General features: G+C 36.8%; 1 protein-coding gene across 14 annotated transcripts in view; it reads right to left on the reverse strand.

Moving 5' to 3' along the window:
• Positions 1–19,930, reverse strand: part of HELZ (helicase with zinc finger) — a 178,206-nt gene that overhangs the window by 37,177 nt on the left and 121,099 nt on the right. For 13 of the 14 annotated variants that reach the window (XM_045374538.2, XM_045374535.2, XM_074020207.1 and 10 more), the window contains 6 exons: positions 19,280–19,484; positions 14,579–14,630; positions 13,569–13,759; positions 11,403–11,610; positions 5,333–5,412; positions 126–696 (listed from right to left, as the gene is read on the reverse strand). In XM_045374538.2, coding sequence (XP_045230473.2) covers positions 126–696; positions 5,333–5,412; positions 11,403–11,610; positions 13,569–13,759; positions 14,579–14,630; positions 19,280–19,484 — 1,307 coding nt within the window. Of the gene's footprint in view, positions 1–125; positions 697–5,332; positions 5,413–11,402; positions 11,611–13,568; positions 13,760–14,578; positions 14,631–19,123; positions 19,485–19,930 lie in introns of all 14 variants that reach the window. The other variant, XR_012426037.1, reaches the window with a different exon arrangement.

The following is a 19,930-nucleotide window of genomic DNA, read 5'->3' on the forward strand; positions in this document are numbered from 1 at the left end:
GGTTTTTGCTAGCATTATTTGAAGAAATGATTCAATCTGAACCCAAAATGATACTGTACATACAGTCCATGTCATTTTAAGTAACTAATCTCTGAATTTTCACATCTGGCGATAATAGAACTTACCTAAAGCCTCCCCTATAGGTAATCCTGGGGGGTTCTCATCAATGAAGCTATTCAGATGCGAAGGAAGAATGGGGCCGGGTTGTGTAATGGCTCTCAGAGGACTGTGGCCTTCTTGCAGCATGGGAGGGGGCTGCTGCTCCGAAATCACAGCCTCTGCAGGAGGAGACTGTGGCCGATGAGCAACTGCATTATTAAAAAAAGCATTGTTGGGTCCTGCCTGATATGCAGGAGAAAGCTGAGGAGGTGGCTGCTGAGGCTGCTGATTCAACTGACTTTGCTGCTGGACTACCTGATTTGGCTGAGGTGGCATCTGATTTGCTTGTTCAGGCAAATTATTCTGCTGCTGATTTAACAAGGTGTGCTGCTGTGGAACTGGAAAGGGTGGTCTTGGTAGCTGGGGAAGGGGATGAAAATGGCGATTAGGGATTGCATACTGTGCGTGGGGAGCAGGAAGGGGAAGATTTATGTGTCTTGGGTTGAGATTATCTTTGCGAGGAAATTTGGTACTGGGATAAACAACACTAGGACGTGATTCAGGACTTCTGTTCTGTGGATTTGATTCCAAATCAACCTAGAAAAAAATAAGAAGCCTTTTTTAACTGCAGAAGATTCGAATTCAGTTGCTCTCCACCTTTTCCCAACCCTAACACATCTAAAGGATATGATACATTGATATCTTCCAGCAGGAGAGCTGAGTGCTCAATTATTTACTTTCTCACAATTAAATAAAGGAAAATTTTTTTAAATTTAAAAAGATGACACAGAAAAAAACAGCATATTAAATGTGAGTCATAAGAAAACATACTGCCATTTTATTAGCATATCTACTTTAATTCCTTTCAGGGCATTATTTTTAATTTCACACTTTCTTCCTTAGAAAGATGGTCATTTATTTCATTCTGATATAAATCATTAAAATGTGTTTTCCTTCTGATTTTATGGTGGTTTTTTTTTTTTTTTTTTTTTTTTTTTTTCTTGGAGACAGAGTCTCATTCTGTCTCCCAGGCTGGAGTGCAGTGGCACCATCGTGGCTCACTGCAATCTCTGCCTCCTGGATTCAAGCAATTCTCCTGCCTCAGCCTCCCAAGTAGCTGGGATTACAGGCATGCGCCACTACACCCAACTAATTTTTGTATTTTTAGTAGAGATGGAGTTTCACCACGTTGGCCAGACCTGGTCTCAAGCTCCTGACCTCAGATGATCTGCCTGCCTCGGCCTCCCAAAGTGCTAGGATTACAAGCGTGAGCCACTGCACCCAGACTGATTTTATTGTTTTTATACATCTATTTCCTTAAAAATATCTATGTTAATAAAAAGGTGCATCTCAATTTAAACAACTTTGAAATGAACAAACAAGTACTATACCACTTTTGTATATAACTAGTTTGGTTGTCAATTTTTCCATTACATATTGACATTCTTTCTTTAACATTTATTGTGGCCAACCAATACACTGTGCCTGGTGTTGGAAATTAAATAGGCAATAATAAGACAGCCTACCCATCAACAGCCTAGTGCAGGGGTCTATATACCATGCCCCCACTCCAATGCCATTTCCAGCTCACCAGATTTTGTAAATAAGGTTTTCTTGGAACACAGCTACATTCATTTATTTACATATTGTCTGTAGCTGCTTGTGCACTGTAACGATAGAGCACAGCAGCTGCAACAGAGACCATGTGGTCCCCAAGGCTAAGATTTACTGTCTGGCTTTTTACAGAAGAAGGTTGCTGACCCCTGGCCTACAGTCCAGTAGAAGATAACAATATGTAAACATATCACTAGAGGTACTATAAGAGGATGCAACTGTAGTGCCTGAGAAAATTAAGGAAGGTTTCACAGAGGTCAAGACATTTGAGTTGAATCTTATAAAAAGAGGTGGAATATTCCGAGGAGGGAAGGACATTCCAGGTAAAGGTAACAGTTTATGCAAAGGCTGAAGAAAGGAAAAGTCTGGCAGATTTGGAGAGCATGGGAAGTTTTGTGTACGCGGAGCTATAACTTCACTTGTTTATATATTAGTTTTCCCTTTTTAACATCAGAGGAAACTACAAGAGCCCAATCACACGAGACCCTGAATTATTCAATTCTGAGTAACTGTTTTTAATGCCATAAACTGTGGTAACTACAAAAGGTTTTTAAGCTGGGGAGTGTTGTCATCCTTCTGAAATGTAAGTTTGATCATAAGTGATGATAATGTGAAAAATAAAATATAAGATGGAAAGCGACGATTTTCTTTTTCCAGCTCTCTCAAAACACTCCATGCATTGCTTGGAGTGTAAATAAATTTGGCACGTCAATCTCCTTATAAGTTTCACTGATGAGCTAGTGACTGAGGATTGCACAGCGCTTGCCTCACCCAAGGCTCTTAAATTAGACACAGAACTGACCACTACCAAAAAACAGAACAAGTAGCTTGTTTTTGAACTGCAGTTGGGGTACATTTGGTGACCAACCTGTTGCAACAAATGCTCGCGATGCAAATTGTGTGCCAATTGCATCCTCATCTGTAATCATCTAGCTCAAATGGATTGCCATTAAATTTGGCCAATTTTAGGCTCTTAAAATTACTTAGTATATACAAATTATCTAGAAAAAGAAGTGAGAAGCATGACAATTCTATCTCGGTCTTCCCAAGTATGCAATGCCTGCTCTTCAGATGTCTCAGAACCTCATTAAGGTTCTTCATAAACAAACATTTTCCTCCATAAATCTCCATCCTTTCAACGACTAAAATTATATTCACCTGGGATATACTTTTTTTCCAGAAGATATTGTTGATATGCATACTCTGGTCACATGAGGGAGGTCATAATCAGATGTTAAGGTTGTTTATGAATAAGCTGCTATCTTAATTGTCTCTATCACTTCTGACCTTGACATAGAAAGGAAGCTAGGTCTGTGTCTCAGGACTGTGCTACTCTATAATACTACAATCGGCTCCCTAAGGAAGGTAGAGGACGGTAAGGGCTGAATAAGCCTGCATCTGCTACTATCAGAATCAGATTCTCCTCTATCATTTTCCTCTTAATACTGAGGAGGCACTGAGTCGAAAGAGCCAGGACTAGTTCTTTTATTTTTCCTGGGCCTCAAGACAAAGCATCAGGGTGGGAGAGAAAATGAAACATGTTTTCAGGTTGCCTAGTTCTCTAACAGAGAGAATTCTAACAGAAATTTTAAAATGAGGACATGAGAGACACTTAGCTATCTTGGCTTCAGTTGTTCTGAGAGCATCTAAGACTCGTGTGATTGGTTTCGTCCCAAAGTTGCCTCTGACTATATGTGCTGCTGGTGCAGGTGCACCAGCTTGACATGCCACTCATTCTCTCTCTGCACCACTTCCCAAACACATACCACTTCTGCTTTCACTGCAGCCCCCGCTTATCTATCAGGAGGTTCCCTTGGCTGCCTCATTTGTACTGCAGCCCCTCCAGAAGGTACTGAATCCTTCCAGATATAGAAGCTGTGAGTAAAGAGATGCTTATGTGATATAAGTAAATGAATAAAGAGAATAGCTGCTTAAATAAAACTAGGCTGAGGTTGGAGATACAGATTTGGAAGTCGGTATCATGAAGTGGATACTTAAAATTATGGTTCGGACTGGTTTAGAAACCATAGAATGCAAGACAGATGGGATAAGGACAGAACTCTGGGAAATCCCAACTTAAGGACTAGGGACAGATGTTGCGGGAGGCTGAGCAGGAACTTTTTAAAAAAGAGGTCATGTTAGAGAGACAGTGAAAAGTAAAAATGTGTCAAAGAAAACAAAAGAAACAAGATGGTCAAAGACAGAAGTAGAAAATAGTGCCTAATACCAAGAAAAGCCAAGTAAGAATACATTTGAAGTATGTTCGTAAGAGCACAATAGTTTCAGTGAAATGTAGACTTTGTGGGTTAAAGAGCAAATAACAGGTGAGGAAGAAAGGAGAAATGAGGTAGTAGCTATAAAGGAGATGAAGGTTAAAGAAATTATCTTTTTAAAAAAAGTCTATCAAGTAATTTGCTTACTTTAGGCTAAAAGAGATCTAAATATGCTATAGGCTAACAGGGAAGAACCAACAACTAGAAAGAATGGAAAGATAAATGAGGAGAAGGGACAAGGTCTATGTGGTACCTGAAGAGGAGAGATTAATCTTTTTTTTTTTTTTTTTTTTTTTTTTTTTTTGAGAAAGAGTCTCACTCTGTCGCCCAGGCTGGCACGATCTCAGCTCACTGCAAGCTCCGCCTCCCGGGTTCACGCCATTCTCCTGCCTCAGCCTCCTGAGTGGCTGGGACTACAGGCGCCCGCCACCACGCCCAACTAATTTTTTTGTATTTTAGTAGAGACGGGGTTTCACCTTGTTAGCCAGGGTAGTCTTGATCTCCTGACCTAGTGATCCACCCGTCTTGGCCTCCCAAAGTGTTGGGATTACAGGCGTGAGCCACCACGCCCAGCAGAGGAAAGATTAATCTTAACAGGAACTCTTCTTCTGAGACTGGTGATCAGGAAGTAAGGGTGCTCAGGGCTATGGTAAAAGTGCTAAATTTAAGGTTACAAATTAACAAGAGAAAATCCTGATGAGGTAAGTCTAAGACAAGCCATCCAATAAGGTAACAGAATGTGGAAGGTAATCAGGCTTGAGAAGAGTCACTGAGACAACTGGGCAAAGGAAGTGAGATATGTGTGAAAGAAATGAAGGAGAGCCCTGAGGGGTCCATTCAGATTAGAAAACAAGAACTTCCAGTGGCGCTAATTCAACCAGTGACTTGATTTTCTCTAAGTAGTTTATAAGCACAGAAGCAGAGAAAATAGATGAATGGACAGATAAAGAATTAAGGGCTTAGTGGGTATGATGAGAGAATAAGGTGAGGGACCTGAGGAAGTCTTCCTGTCTCCAAGGAAGAAGTTTTCCTTCTTCACGATAATGACACACTTGTAATAACACACCTGTAGCTCTGTCTTCATTTACTACCTTATCATAGAAAATCTCTAAATTCAACTTTATCACTGAGTAACAGAATTTGAGAAAAGTATACTGATACATGAAATAGCACAGCCAAAGAAGAGATGAAGAAAGAGAGGGCAATATGGCTCACTATATCCCTGTGAAAAAATAAACATAAAGGATAAGGGTACAAATGGAGGTATTTTTCTTTAAAACATCAAGATTCCAAGATGACCAATCAGACTAAATCCACTAGAACAATGCAGTCACTAAGCAGCATACCTGTTTTGGTTCTGTTGGCTTTTTCTCTGGTGTTCGAATCTTAGTAATTTCAGGTCCGGAATTATTTGTATCACTTTTACCTAAGAAAATATTTAAAAATCCTTATAAGTTTTCTCCAGTGGATATGACATTTCCAAGGCTTATCCAATATTAGAGAAAGAGGCAGAATACTTTAAACACTTTTCACCTATTATGATCAGTGTATGACTACTTGGGTTTTGTTCTTAAATTGTCAGTCATAGTTTCTCTGTAAGAAAGTAAACTTATAAATGAAGCAAACTTCATTGACAAGACAAAGCCTAATAAGCGAATAACCTCAAAGCATCAAATAATCCCAAAGGAAACTACCCAGTCTCCAGGAATTACAGCCTCATTTGCTTAAACTAGGTGTATTAAAGGCCTTGGCATTCTTGCCTATTTATAAAGGTTCAATGCTTTCGTCACTTATAAATGCAATTAAGCGAAAATCTAAATAACGCCTCAATCCAATTTAGTAAAGGAATCTAAATGTAATAAAGATATTCAGAAAGGAATGTAGTTATACTGTTTAAAATTAATAGATATCAAACTGAGTATAAGTGGGTGAGAAATAGTAGAGGAGGCAAAATTAAGGTTTTAAAAAAGCACAGTTATAATAGACAACTCATACATGGGAAATGCTTTTAATTTACAAAAGAATTAACCAATGGATAGTTTAAGTTCCTTGAAGGAATCCTGGATTTAGGTTCTTGTTCAGAAACACTCTTTTTGGAACGCCACTGGAACTTTGTAAAATGAATTATCGCTCCAGAATTACCCTACCATTAAGCTTCAAGAAATGAAAACTACAGTATCTGAGATGAAGAATACATTGAATGGAATTACCAGCAGAATAGACACTACAGAAGAAAAATCTGGCAAATTTGAAGGCACAGGAATAGAAATTATCCAAAATGAAACATAGAGAAAAAAATTTTTTAAAAAGTAGCACCCATAAACTGTGCAAAAACTTTAAGCATCCCAATATATGGGTAATTAGAATCTCTGAAGAACAGTGGTAGGGGCAACACAGAAAAAAATATCCGAAAAGATATAAAGGTTAAAATTTTACAAACTTGATAAAAACTATAAACTCAGAGATCTGAGAAACTCAACAAACCTTGAACACAAGAAACAGGAAGAAAACTACATCAAGGCATGTCATAATCAAACTGATAAAACCAATATAAAAAGAAAATCTATGAAGCAGCTAGGGAGAAAAAGACTTGTTACATACAGAAAAACAAGGATAACGATGGCATCAGATTTCTCACTGGAAAAAAAGCAAGTGAGAAAATGGTAGAACACCACCATTAAAGTACCAAATGATAAAAACTGCCAACCAAGAATTCTCCACCCTACAAAAACATCTTTTAAAAATGAAAGCGAAATAAAGACACGTTCAGGCATACAAAAGCTGAAAGAACTCATCATCAGCAGACCTGCACTGTAAGAAATGCACTAAAAGTCTTTCAGGCAGAAGAAAACTTGTATCAGCTGGAAACATCAATATACAGAAAGAAAAATTACTAGAAATGGTAACACATGGGTAAATACTTAAGATTATTTTTCTTATGATTTAAAACTCTTTTACTTGGCTGTTTAAACAAAGATAACAATAATGTTTTGGGGACTTATATGTAAAAGTAAAATACATGACAACAATAGCATACAGGCCAGGAGAGAAAAAACAGCATACTTTAAGCTTCCTTTACTGTAAATGCAGTGGTAAAATATAAATTGGAAAGTAATCTGTCAAGATTAAAGATTTATACTATAAACCCTAAAGCAACTAGCAAAATAATAAAACAAAGAGTTGTCACTGTTAAGCCAATGGAGACAAAAAGGAGTCATTAAAAAAAAAATACTCTCCCAATCCAGAAGAGGGCAGAATAAAAGGAGAAGGGGAAAAAATCAATTGGACAAATTGAAAACAAATAGCAAGATGATAGAATCAAATTTAACTATATCAACAATCACACTAAAAGTAAATGGTCTAAACACCCCAATTAAAAGGCAGAGATTGTCACATTAGATTTAAAAAAATCAAGAGCCACCTATATGTTATCTAAAATAAACAAATGTTAAATATAAAGACACAAACAGATTAAAAGGTAAAAATATACATACACATACACATACATGTACACATACACATACACACACGCACACCATGCTATCACTTGATAAGAGAAAGCTGAAGAGGCTACACTGATATTACGCAAAGTAGATCTCAAACCAGAGAATATTTTCAGGGACAAAGAAGGTCATTCCACAATGATAAATGAGTTAATTAATCAAGAGCACACAATACTAAACATTTATCTTCTAATAATAGAACTTCAAAATTCATTCAGAACTGATAGAACTTAGAAACCTGAAAACTGAAAATTAGACAAATAGCAATTATATTGGGAGATTTCAATATCCCTCCTCAGTAATTGATGGAAAGAATAGAATCAGCAACGATACAATGGACCTGAACAACTCTACCAACCAACTTGACCTGATTAACATTTTTTTTTCTTTTTTCAAACAGAGTTTCGCTCTTGTTGCCCAGGCTGGAGGCAATGGCACAATCTCGGCTCACTGAAATCTCCACCTCCTGGGTTCAAGCAATTCTTCTGCCTCAGCCTCCCGAGTAGCTGGCATTACAGATGTGCGCACCACATCCGGCTAATATTGTATTTTTAGTAGAGATGGGTTTCACCATGTTAGCCAGGCTGGTCTCAAATTCCTGACCTCAGGTGATCCGCCCACCTCAGCCTCCCAAAGGGCTGGGATTACAGGCATGAGTCACCATGCCCAGCCCCCAATTAACATTTACAGAGCAATCTATTCTTTTCAAGTACACACTGAACATTTACCAAAATAAACCATATTCTGGGCTGTGAAACAAATCTCATTCAAAAGCATTCAAGTCATACAAAATATGTTCTCTTAACACAATGGAATTAAAGTACAAATCAGTAACAGAAAAATTTCTAGAAAATCACCAATAATCAGCAACTAAAACACCTTTCTAAATAATCCATGGGTAGGATTTCAAGAAAAATTAGGAAATATACTGAACTAAATGAAAATAAAAATACAACATACTGGTATTTGTGGAACATATTACTGAAGAAGAAAATTATAAATCAAATACTAATATTCATTTAAGCTTTCACTTTAACAAAATATGTGCAAAGACTGTATATACCGAAACCCTTTTTTTTTTTTTTTTTTTTTTTTTGAGACGGAGTCTTGCTCTGTCACCCAGGCTGGAGTGCAGTGGCGTGATCTTGGCTCACTGCAACCTCTGCCTCCCAGGTTCAAGCGATTCTCCTGCCTCAGCCTCTCAAGTACCTGGGATTACAGGCGTGCACCACCATGCCCGGATCATTTTTATATTTTTAGTACAGACAGGGTTTCTCCGTGTTGGCCACGCCTGGTCTCTAACTCCTGATTTCAGGTAATCTGCCCACCTTTGCCTCCCAAATGCTGGAATTACAGGCATGAGCCACTGTGCTCAGCCTGAAAACGTTTTTTAATACTGAAAAAAAAATAAAGACCTAACAGAAAAAAATGGAGACATATACTCTGTTCAAAGATCAGAAGAATCAGTATGTTAAGATGTTAATTCTCCCCAAAATGACCTAAAGATTAAACACAATGCCAATCCAAATCCCAGAAGGCTAAGTAGGAATTGACAAGATGATTCTAAAATATATGGAAATGCAAAAGACCTGGAATAGACAATTTTGAAAAAGAACAATGTTGGAGGACTTACACCTGATTTAAAGACTTTTACAAAGCTGTAATAATCAAGACAGCATATTTGGTGTAAACATAAACATATGCATTAATAAAAAGGATCCACACATAGGATCAACTGATTTTCAACAAAGGTTCCAAGGCAGTTCAATGAAGGAAGGACAGAGTTTTCAACAAATAGTGCTGGAATCACTGAACATACACATGCAAAACCAAAACAAAATAACAACAACAAAATCTCAGTCCTTACCCTTACACCATATATAAAATTTAACTCAAAATGGACCTAATTAATGTAAGAGCTAAAAACTATAAAACTTCTAGAAGAAAACATAAAAGAAGATCTTGGGTTAGATATATTTAAGACACAACACCCAAAACATGATCCACAGAAGAAAAAATGGATACAATGGACTTCAACAAAAATAAAAGCTGCTGCTCTTTGAAAGATACTGTTAAGAAAATGAAAGCTAGACACAGTGGCATGTGCCTGTAGTCCCAGATACTCAGGAGGCTGAGGTGAGAGAATCTCTTGAGCCCGGGAGTTCAAGGTCTGACTGGGCAACATAGCAAGACTCTGTCTTTAAAAGGCAAAAAAAAAAAAAAAAAAAAAAGCGCAAGCCATATCCTGGGAGAAAATATTTTCTAAATATATATCTCATTAAAGATTAGTAAACAGAATGTATAAAGAACTCTTAAAACTGGAGACAATCGACCCAATAAAAAAGTGGGCAATAGATATAAATAGAGGTTTCATCAAACAAGATACACACATGGCAAATAAGCACAATAAAAAGATACTCAACATCACCCATTATTAGGGATATGCAAACATGTAAATTAATACCACAATGAGATATGATTAGATATCCACTAACAAGAGTACAATTTAAAAAAAAAGACTGACCATAGCACATGCAAATGAGAACATGGGACAACTGGAAATCTCATACATTACTAGTAAAAATGAAAAATGGTTCAGCTACTTTTGAAAAATAATATGGCAGTTTCTTATAAAGTTAAATATATATTTATAATATGCCCAGCAATCTCACTCCTAGGTATTTACCCAACAGAAATAAAAACACATGTTCACACATATGTTCACTGCAGCTCTATTCATAAGGGCCAAAAATTAGACGCAACTAATATGTATATCAACTGAGGGATGAATAAACATATTGCAGTACATCCATACAACTGAATACTAACAGTAAAAAGGAACAACTGAAACATATAATCTGGGGGAATAGCAAAAGCATTAAGCTAAGTGAACAATGCTGCACACAAAAAAATTATACATTATAGAATTCCATTTTTATGACATACTAGAGAGTATGGGACAAAAGTCAGATCAGCGGTTGCTCAGGGTTGGGGGTTGGAGGATGGGACTGCAAAGGGTGGGAAGAAACTTTTTGTAAATATGTAAATATCCTGTATCTTGATTTTGGTGGAAGTTAACAACTCTGGATATTTGTTAAAATTCATCAATGTACGTTTTAACAGGATGAATTTTACTGTATTTAACTCATACCTCAATAAACTTGAATAAAAAATATGGTAAGTTTTCCTTGAAATTCTAGCAGATTTGTAGTAAAAATAACCTTTTATCAACAATCCCACAACATTAATGCGTAGTATACCACAAAAATATTTCGAGTTAACAAAAATGTTTAACAGGACCTTCCATCTCAATTTTAAATGACTACCACTTTAAAGTACTCTAAATATTCAAATTTAATATTTTTTTCAGAAACTCAGTGACACCAATCGTAAGTGGTAGGATTTAACCTAAAGGACACTCTGAGGTTACATCTCAATTTTCTATCTGTGTACATAATTTGTATCTTCTGGAGAGCGGATCCAAAGTTTATATATTAGATTCTCTCTCTTTTCTTTTTTTTTCCTTTTTTGAGATGGAGTCTTGCTCTGTCGCCCAGGCTGGAGGGCAGTGGCGCGATCTCGGCTCACTGCAAGCTCTGCCACCCGGGTTCACGCCATTCTCCTGCCTCAGTCTCCCGAGTAGCTGGGACCAGAGGCGCCCGCCACCATGCCCAGCTAAGTTTTCTGTATTTTTAGTAGAGACGGGGTTTCACCGTGTTAGCCAGGATGGTCTTAGTCTCCTGACCTCGTGATCTGCCCGCCTCAGCCTCCCAAAGTGCTGGTAGATTCTCTCTCAAAGAGTTCTATAATCCATGAGAAAGTTAACAATCATACTGTTAATGGAACTTTCTATGTGGCTAAAACTTTACATGTCATCAGTTTAGGAACAGGAGAACAACAAAGCACAACTTACCATTTCGATTTTGCTCATGTTGATCCTTCTCCTGATGCTGATTTTGTGGCTGGCCTATGCTGACAGGTGGGTGATGTCCAAGGCCATAAGGAATAGGAGATCCTCGTCCATGTGTCTGTAACAGGTTCATGTTATAGGCCATTGCTGCCTGATGTGTAATGATTCGAGGATCAACTGCAAACCTACCCTGGTATCCTGTCCATGGTACCTAGGTTATTAAAAAATAAAATACATGCATTAAGTATATTTTGGAAGACAAACTAATAGAGTGCTACTAATTAGGAAAAAGCAAACATACAAAGACATACATACGTGCACACACACACAGAGATGTTAATTTTTTCAAAATAAATAACTACAAAGTTGATGCTAATAGTAACAACTGTGTCTTAACTGGCTAAAAAACAGCTCCCTGAACCTTTAGTATGTAATGGAAAACAGATCATTTTTCAGATTAGGAAGAAACTGAGGGTTTAAAATTGGTAATTATTCCTTGAGGCATTAAATCATTTTATAGTATTTACTTATTTCCCCTCCATAGGAATGTATACATGTCAGATTACCACAAAAATTATCTTATAAAGTCATAATTGCACAGAAACATAGTTTAATAGACAGGGGAAAAGTTAAGGAAGAACTTAGCCTAAGGAGTCTCAACTCAAAAAATTTGGTATTCCAACTTAAGATGAGTAACCACATCATTTAATGTTCATCTATTATAGGTAAAATTCAAATGGGTCATTACTTTTTAATCTGTGCCTTTAATTCAACTCTATCTTAAAATACAAAAACAGAAAACTTGATTAAGTGTGTCTAGATATATAATCTCTGCATATTAACATAAAAGGAATAAATACAATGACATCTTAGCTACTGCTCCTATTATTTTATTATAACTGTTAAGTGTAAACTCTCAGAAATCTTACAAAATAGAAGCCTCGTTAACCTAATAAAGTGAAATATAAATCCTAAGGGACTTACTATTTAAAGCAGATCATGTACAATGTTGCCAGGCTGTCTGGAGAAATAACTCTGCTAAAATCCAAAGTCTGAAGTCTATGGGGAGTGGGCATGAATTACATATTTCTCATTTACAGTCATTCTCCTTGGCTGTCAGATTGTGAACTATCCTGACCAACATGGCTGAGAAATGTTTGCAGCTTAGCATTTTCCCATTCTGGAGTGTTGCCAAAAACCTTTGGCAATGATCATCTCAGCCCGAAATTAGTGCTTGCCTTAAATGAAAGAAATTGTTTCCTAGGCTAAAACTCCTGAAGTGAAAATACTCACATCAGCAAATTAACAAAATATTCAAAAATTCTAAAGAAAGTGAAAATGGGTTTATATACAAGACGGGAGGCCTCTAAAAATCTATAGTCTTACAAAGAATAATGTTTTTAAGTAGTAATTAAGATTTCATAAGATGTGGAATTTCTCAAATCAATTTAGATCCAAGTGAACTACACTAATCCAAGCCTCTCTGTGTCCTGTATTTCTTAGGAACAGTTTTTGACTTATATATAAAATGAAAACATCACTTTACAAAATGAGACCAATTCATTAGCTCCGTTAACTTTTAGCTCAATTTTCTTCAATGAAATATTTTAAAAGATTACAAAGGTGGCCGGGCGCAGTGGCTCATGCCCGTAATCCCAGCACTTTGGGAGGCCAAGGTGGGTGGATCACCTGAGGTCAGGAGTTTGAGACCAGCCTGACCAACATGGTGAAACCCTGTCTGTACCAATACAAAAAATTAGCCAGGCATGATGGTGCATGCCTGTAATCCCAGCTACTTGGGAGGCTGAGGCAGGAGAATCGCTTGAACCCAGGAGGCGAAGGTTGCAGTGAGTCAAGATTGCACCATTGCACTCCAGCCTGGGCAACAAGAACAAAACTCCATCTCAAAAACACAAAACAAAACAAAAAATTACAAGGTTTCTAAGTTGAAATATAATTTCTTCATAGTCACTAGTAACCTAATAATGAATTTGTAAGCAACAATTCACAATTTGAAGGTTAGAGGCAACATTTGCTTTAAAAGAAGCTTAGGAGCACTGAAAATTTTTTTTAAAACAGAAGTTGGTAGAATACTATTTGGGATTAGCATCATTTTAGTGAAACCTATTTTACTTGATTCAATAGAAAGTATTTTGAATGTCCACTTACAGGTAAAGGCACCGACATAACTACATTCCCTCCATAGACAGCAGGTACATAAAGAATACTTGTCCCAGTGTGAGGATCTATTCTTTGAACAGGGCTTGGAGATTTTCCCAAATTTGGGTGAGGTCCAAGAGGGGGTGGAGGAGTATATGCTCTAATAGGATTGCCAATGAGTACGGAAGGATTGGGCTGAACTGAAAAATAAACAGACAAAGGATGCACTCAATAGCTGTACATAGTCATCTAGAAAAAATAATTTAAATCATTCAACAGCGAAATATGTTTCCCAGATTTGCCTAAGATATCTTATCATCAAAGAATTATCAGTGTGGAAAAGTAAAGCATATTACAAAAAAAAAACAAAGAAACTTTTATAATGCTTCCTAAAATTAACTTGAATTATACAAAGCATTCCTTGTATAAACTAGCATAATTTCAAATATTTTCTGAGGAACTCAGGATGAGTCTTTCAAGAGAGAAAGCTATGCACACATTCCTAGTAAACAGTCTTCTGTCCAAAAAAGTATACAACTCTTCAGAATAAAGTTTTGACTGGCAATTGTAACAGAACCACATACAATATGGAAGTTAAGGAATTGTTATTTTAAAAGCACAACTATGCAATATTTAAAATCATTTAAGTAAATTTTTTACCTTGAAACTTTTATGACCTGACATGTGTAGAATATAATTATTTTCTGAAAACTTATGTTGCATAAAAGGCTTAAATGTTTTTCCTCAAAACTTCTGGATATGTACATGAACACCTACAAAATCACCCCTTTTCAGAAATAACAGATCAATGCACTGATAAAACCCTAAGTGTTGAATAAAAGAATTAAGAGAGGTTCCAAAGTGACTGCGTGTGTGTGTGTGTGTGTGTGTGTCTGCCAAAAAGAGAGAGAGAAAGACAGAGAAACCATCTCCCCATTCTCCTCTTTCTTGTGGTGAAATTTGGGGGAAATCTCTTACATCAGAAAAGCAAGTTTTCGTAAGGTAATTTTTCCACTTACCAATTCCATCATTCTGGAAGTGATCATTCTGGGTATGATGAAGACTTTTCCCCTTTAAAGAAAAACACAAACGTATAATAATTTAAGCACATTTAATATTAGAAAACAATAACGATTTTCCTAATCATAGGTAAATTAACGTATACACCAATAATTAAAATTTTAAAACTGTGAGTCTATAATTAATAACCATTAGACTGCTTTGAGCCAATTTTCTTTTTAAACATTAGGTCACAGCCATCTCAAATAACACGGATGGGCCTCAAGTTTTCTCAGTTTCAAATTAAAGGTATCTAAAATTCCTTCTTTATGAATATTTTTCATTAAAATGAAATATGCAATCAACATGACTTAAATTCTATTCCTTTGAAGGAACAGAACTGCAGTTTCTCTATACATTTTCTAACAAATCACAAAACGCAGAAGTTGTTTTTCAAAGTAAAAATGTGAATCTTCAATTCTTGAGGATGAGAACCTTTAAAACAGTAAAAAGAATGCAAATATGGCTTAGGATTTATGATATTTTGAGTATAATTCATGGTACATTAAAGTATAAAATTTACTTTAACAAAACAAAAACAGGAAAAGGGGAACTGTCATCATTTGCTTGTGAGATAATCTAGCTAATTGCTAGACAGCAATATGGCAATACGTATCAACAGCATCAAAAATGTACATATGTTAACCCAGTAACCGCACTTCCAGAAATTTATCCAAATGAAGTAATCATAAATTTGGGCACAGAGAGCTTGGTTTATGTGCATAATAAATGTTAACAATCTACATGCCCATCAGTGCAGGATTTACTAAATAAGCAATAGCAAATTCACATAATGGTATATTTAGTCTACCATTAAAAATGATGACAAATGGGCAGAAACAATATTTGAAGAGACAATGGTTCTGAATTTCTGGATTAAAAACAAAATTCTCTCTTCCCATGGGCTAAAAGTAATACATATCAAGCCAACTGAGGAAAAGTAGAACATTATGCAACTTACCTTTAGACACACACAGATTTGTAAATTTGTAAATTATACCTGAAAACTAAAGAGGGGATTATGTCTACAGCAGGAAGAAAAATTCATTCTTGACCAAAGCAAAAACACAAGGATGTTTGATTTACCTACCTATCTAACTGTTGGAAAGAGCAAATACTCAGATCAGCAGTAAACACAGAAGGTTTAAGGTCAATTGGTTATGAGTGAGGAAGGGCAACTGAAGTCACAAAGTCATCAAAAAGCCTCATGAAGTCAGAAAAAGACCCCCAAAAAAATCACAGTTTGTCCATTAACCTCAAGAGAAAGAATGTTCACAGTGACTGGCACCAACTATATATATATATATATATATATATATATATATACTTCTGAGGAATAGAGAAGTGATAAGAAAAGCATATAGAAAAAAGGAAAAAAAGGCAAAATCAAGATGGCAGAAGTAGAAGATGAGAAGCAGGAGCAATTAGAAGAGACAAGAGCGCCAGTAGCACACACACTGACAGAAGAAAGGAGAGCCAGTGACACAAACAGCAGATAAGACAGTTCCAAAAGGCTGACAAACCATTTAGATTTCTTATCCTCCAGACCTATCACTAATTTGCTAATGACTCAACAACCAGGGACAACTGCATAGCATGTAGAAGAAACACAGCAATTTAATCAGAGTGTGACAGGCAGAATGGCCCCTGTAAAGAGGCCCACATCCTAATCCCTGGATCCTGTGAATATGTTATGTGGCAAAAGGGACTTTGTGAATATTAATTAAAGTTACAGATTTAAAATAGGGAGATTATCCTGGATTATGTGGGTGAGCCCAATCTAATCCCATGAGTCCTAAAAGCAGAGAAATTTCTCTGGCTGGAATAAGGGAGATGCAGTGGAAGAGGAAGTAAGAGAGATTCCCAGGGAAAGGAGGACTCAATGTACCAGTGCTGGCTCTGAGATGTAGGGGACACAGTTGAGAACTGGTAAGAAGCCTCTAGAAGTTAAGAATGATTCCCAGCTGACAGTCACCAAGGAAACAAGAATATCAGTCCTATAACCACAGGGAATTGGATTCTACCAACAACCTGCATGATCTTGGAAGCAGATTCTTTCCAGAGCTTCCAGATAAGGACCCAGAAAGCTAATACCTTGATGCTGGCCCTGAGAAGCCCAGAGCAAATAAACCAACCAAGCCAGTTCAGACATCCGACTCATAAAATTGTCAAGTAATCTATTTGTGTTAAGTCACTATGTTTGTGCTTATTCATTACAGTAGCAATAGGAAACTAATAAAAAAATAATAACCATAATCTAGGGTAATCCTATATTGTAAAGCTGGAAGCACACTAGACAATATACATCAGCACGATGGGTGCTGTGTAGTATACTAAATAAAAAAAGCAAATTGGGGCCTATGGAGTAAAAAGATAGTGGCATGTCTACAAGTATAACTCAGCATTCTACATGGTTCAATACAGGATACAATCCTCCAGTCACTGTATTTTGTATTTTGACTCAGCAAGAAACCATAGAACAGTAAATTTACTTAGTTTACATAAAATACACAGTGTTTGGTAGCTTATTAACAAAATAATAATGTAGCAGGCTAGACACAGTGCTCAAGTCTGTAATCCCAGCACTTTGGCAGGCCAAGGCAGGCGGATCCCTTGAGGTCAGGAGTTTGAGACCAGCCTGGCCAATGTGGCGAAACCCCGTCCTACTAAAACACACACACACACACACACACACACACACACACAAAATTACCGGGCATGGTGGCGCTTGCCTGTAGTCCCAGCTAGTTGGGAGGCTGAGGCAGGAGAATCGCCTGAACCCGGGAGGCAGAGGCTGCAGTAAGTCAAGATCGCATCGCCCCATTGCACTCCAGCCTGGGCGACAGAGCAAGACTCTGTCTCAAAAAATAATAATAGTAATAATGATGTAGCAGTAAGCTAGAGCTAGCTATGTATGAAAGTCATGTCCCCTGTTCTCTCATACCATGAGTCTTTTGTAAAAGCTCTCTTAAGCTTTACTCATTCATTTAAAAACTACTTCTAAGTACCTATTATGAGTCAGATTTTGCTCTAGGCACAGAGGTGAGAGCAGCAAATAATACAGGCAAAAATCTCTGCCTTAACTGAGCTTATCTTCCAGTTTTTGACATGTTTCCCCAATCTCCCACTACCTCCACCCATCCAATAAACTTCTGAACAAGATCTCCTTGGTAGACATTTGCTTGAATCTATCTACTTCCTCTCACTCCTCCAACATGGCCACAGGAGAACTCAGGGGCTAACTTGCTTATCTGTGCTCCTTTAGCACCTACAATAACATCAGGCACATAGAAGTAACTTAACTGATAAATAAACAGCTAATACATTAATAGTATAAGCTTGAGAAATCTACAAGATTCATTTATGTAGAATGTGTGATACCCTAAAGATGCCAAATCACAAGTAGTATTGCACATTAGGTCCATTTTTATTAAACTAAGAATGTACAACAGTATATTAACACAGAGAATAGTTCTCTTCTCAGCGGAGTAACTATTTAGCTAAAAGATTTTCAAAGTATCAAACCATTAATTACTGCTTACACATTAAGATTTACATTTTTTGCCCTGGTGCAGTGGCTTATGCCTTTAATCCCAGCACTTTGGGAGGCCAAGGCATGCAGATCCCCTGAGCCCAGCAGTTTGAGACCAGCCTGGGCAACATGCTAAACCCTGTCTCTACAAAAAATACAAAAGTTAGCCAGGCGTGGTGGTATGCGCCTGTAGTCCCAGCTACTCCAGAGGCTGAGGCAGGAGGACTGCTTGAGCCTAGGAGGTGGAGGCTGCAGTGAGCCCAGATTGTGCCACTGCACTCCAGCCTGGGTGACAGAGACCCTGTCTAAAAAAAAAAAAGATTTACATTTTTTAAAAGAAGTGCAAAACTGATATACTCTTTTAATTCTTACTGGTAACTTTAATATGCTGATGATTATAAATATTAAAACAAAACAAAACAAAACAAAACGGAACAAATACTAAACATGCCAGTCTCAGAACTTTTTTTTCTAGACGGTAAGTGCAAGCATTTTTTTCAGGCGCTCTAGCAAAGAAGCCAGGTGTCTCTGTCCAAAGTAACTACAGTTCAAAAGTGGAAATGGCCTTGACTCCCCTGCTCCACTTCCTCTGACTAGAATGCTTCTATACAAGAAATATGGGTCAAAATCAATTACAGTCATCTTCAAGAAGTCAGCCAAATTTTTTTACTCTGTCAAATACCACCTCAAACGAATCGGTCATCAGTAAAGGTTCAGAATTATTTTCTTTATATAAATATCATTATTATAACATTATTCCTTATAAAGAATGTAAGGACATGTTTTAATAAGTGTGATAATCTTTTAAACTTCTTTGTTTTATTCACATCTCACTAAAACAACTCTTATCAGTAAAGAGGATTAGGAGGTTATTTTACATAAATGATATCAAAAGTTATCAGGTATTAAAAATTGTTTTGAGAATGATTATAACATTAAGCATGACTAAATGCCACACTGTATTTTCACTTACATGTCCACACTAAACAAGTTCCTTGCAGAAACCGCTTGCCGCCAAATGTAACCTTCAATTCCAACACTTAAAGTAACTTGCAGCCCAATAAACCTTTGGCACTTCTGCGCAGTTTTCTCCCTTTAACCTCTTCAATTTCATTAACAGAGGCTTTACCTTGGGTGGTGATTGCTGCTGTTTGTTGGTACTTCCTGAATGCTGCAGTCTTAGAGCCCGGGGGATAAATTCAGGTGCCAGCGGATTCAACACGTATGTCTTCTTTAGCTCTAAAGCCTCTAACTGGGCCTTGATCTGTTCGAAAGTGATTCCATGTAGGCTATTGTTTTCATGACACAGGGCAATAAACCGTTCCCAAAATTTCCTACAGAAAAGATTTACAAGATCAGTTTATAATTCAATGGATGAGATCACAGAAATGAACATAAGTAACTAAAGATAATTTCAAATTCCACCCCAACTTCAAATCCTTAAACCCAATAGTCATCTGACTATGATTGAGATAAAATCTTTCTACTAGATCACAAGACTACAGAAGTTTGATTTTGAAACTATAGTCATACCTTGTATTACAGTACATATAAAATAGGCTCTCCATTAATTTTGGCTCATCAATGCAAGTAATATGGTCAGTACTCACCTATCCACACTAATTCAAAATGATGTTTTTTATTACCCACATAATAAGTTTTCAAAACTGATGGCAACTCATTTCATAAAAAATTTGTACTTCTAGGCATACTTACTACATACATATATATACTATATATACATAAAATTCAATATAATGAATATAAATAATTCTAATTT

Source organism: Macaca fascicularis, chromosome 16, assembly GCF_037993035.2.
Source record: "Macaca fascicularis isolate 582-1 chromosome 16, T2T-MFA8v1.1".
NCBI lineage: Eukaryota > Metazoa > Chordata > Mammalia > Primates > Cercopithecidae > Macaca > Macaca fascicularis.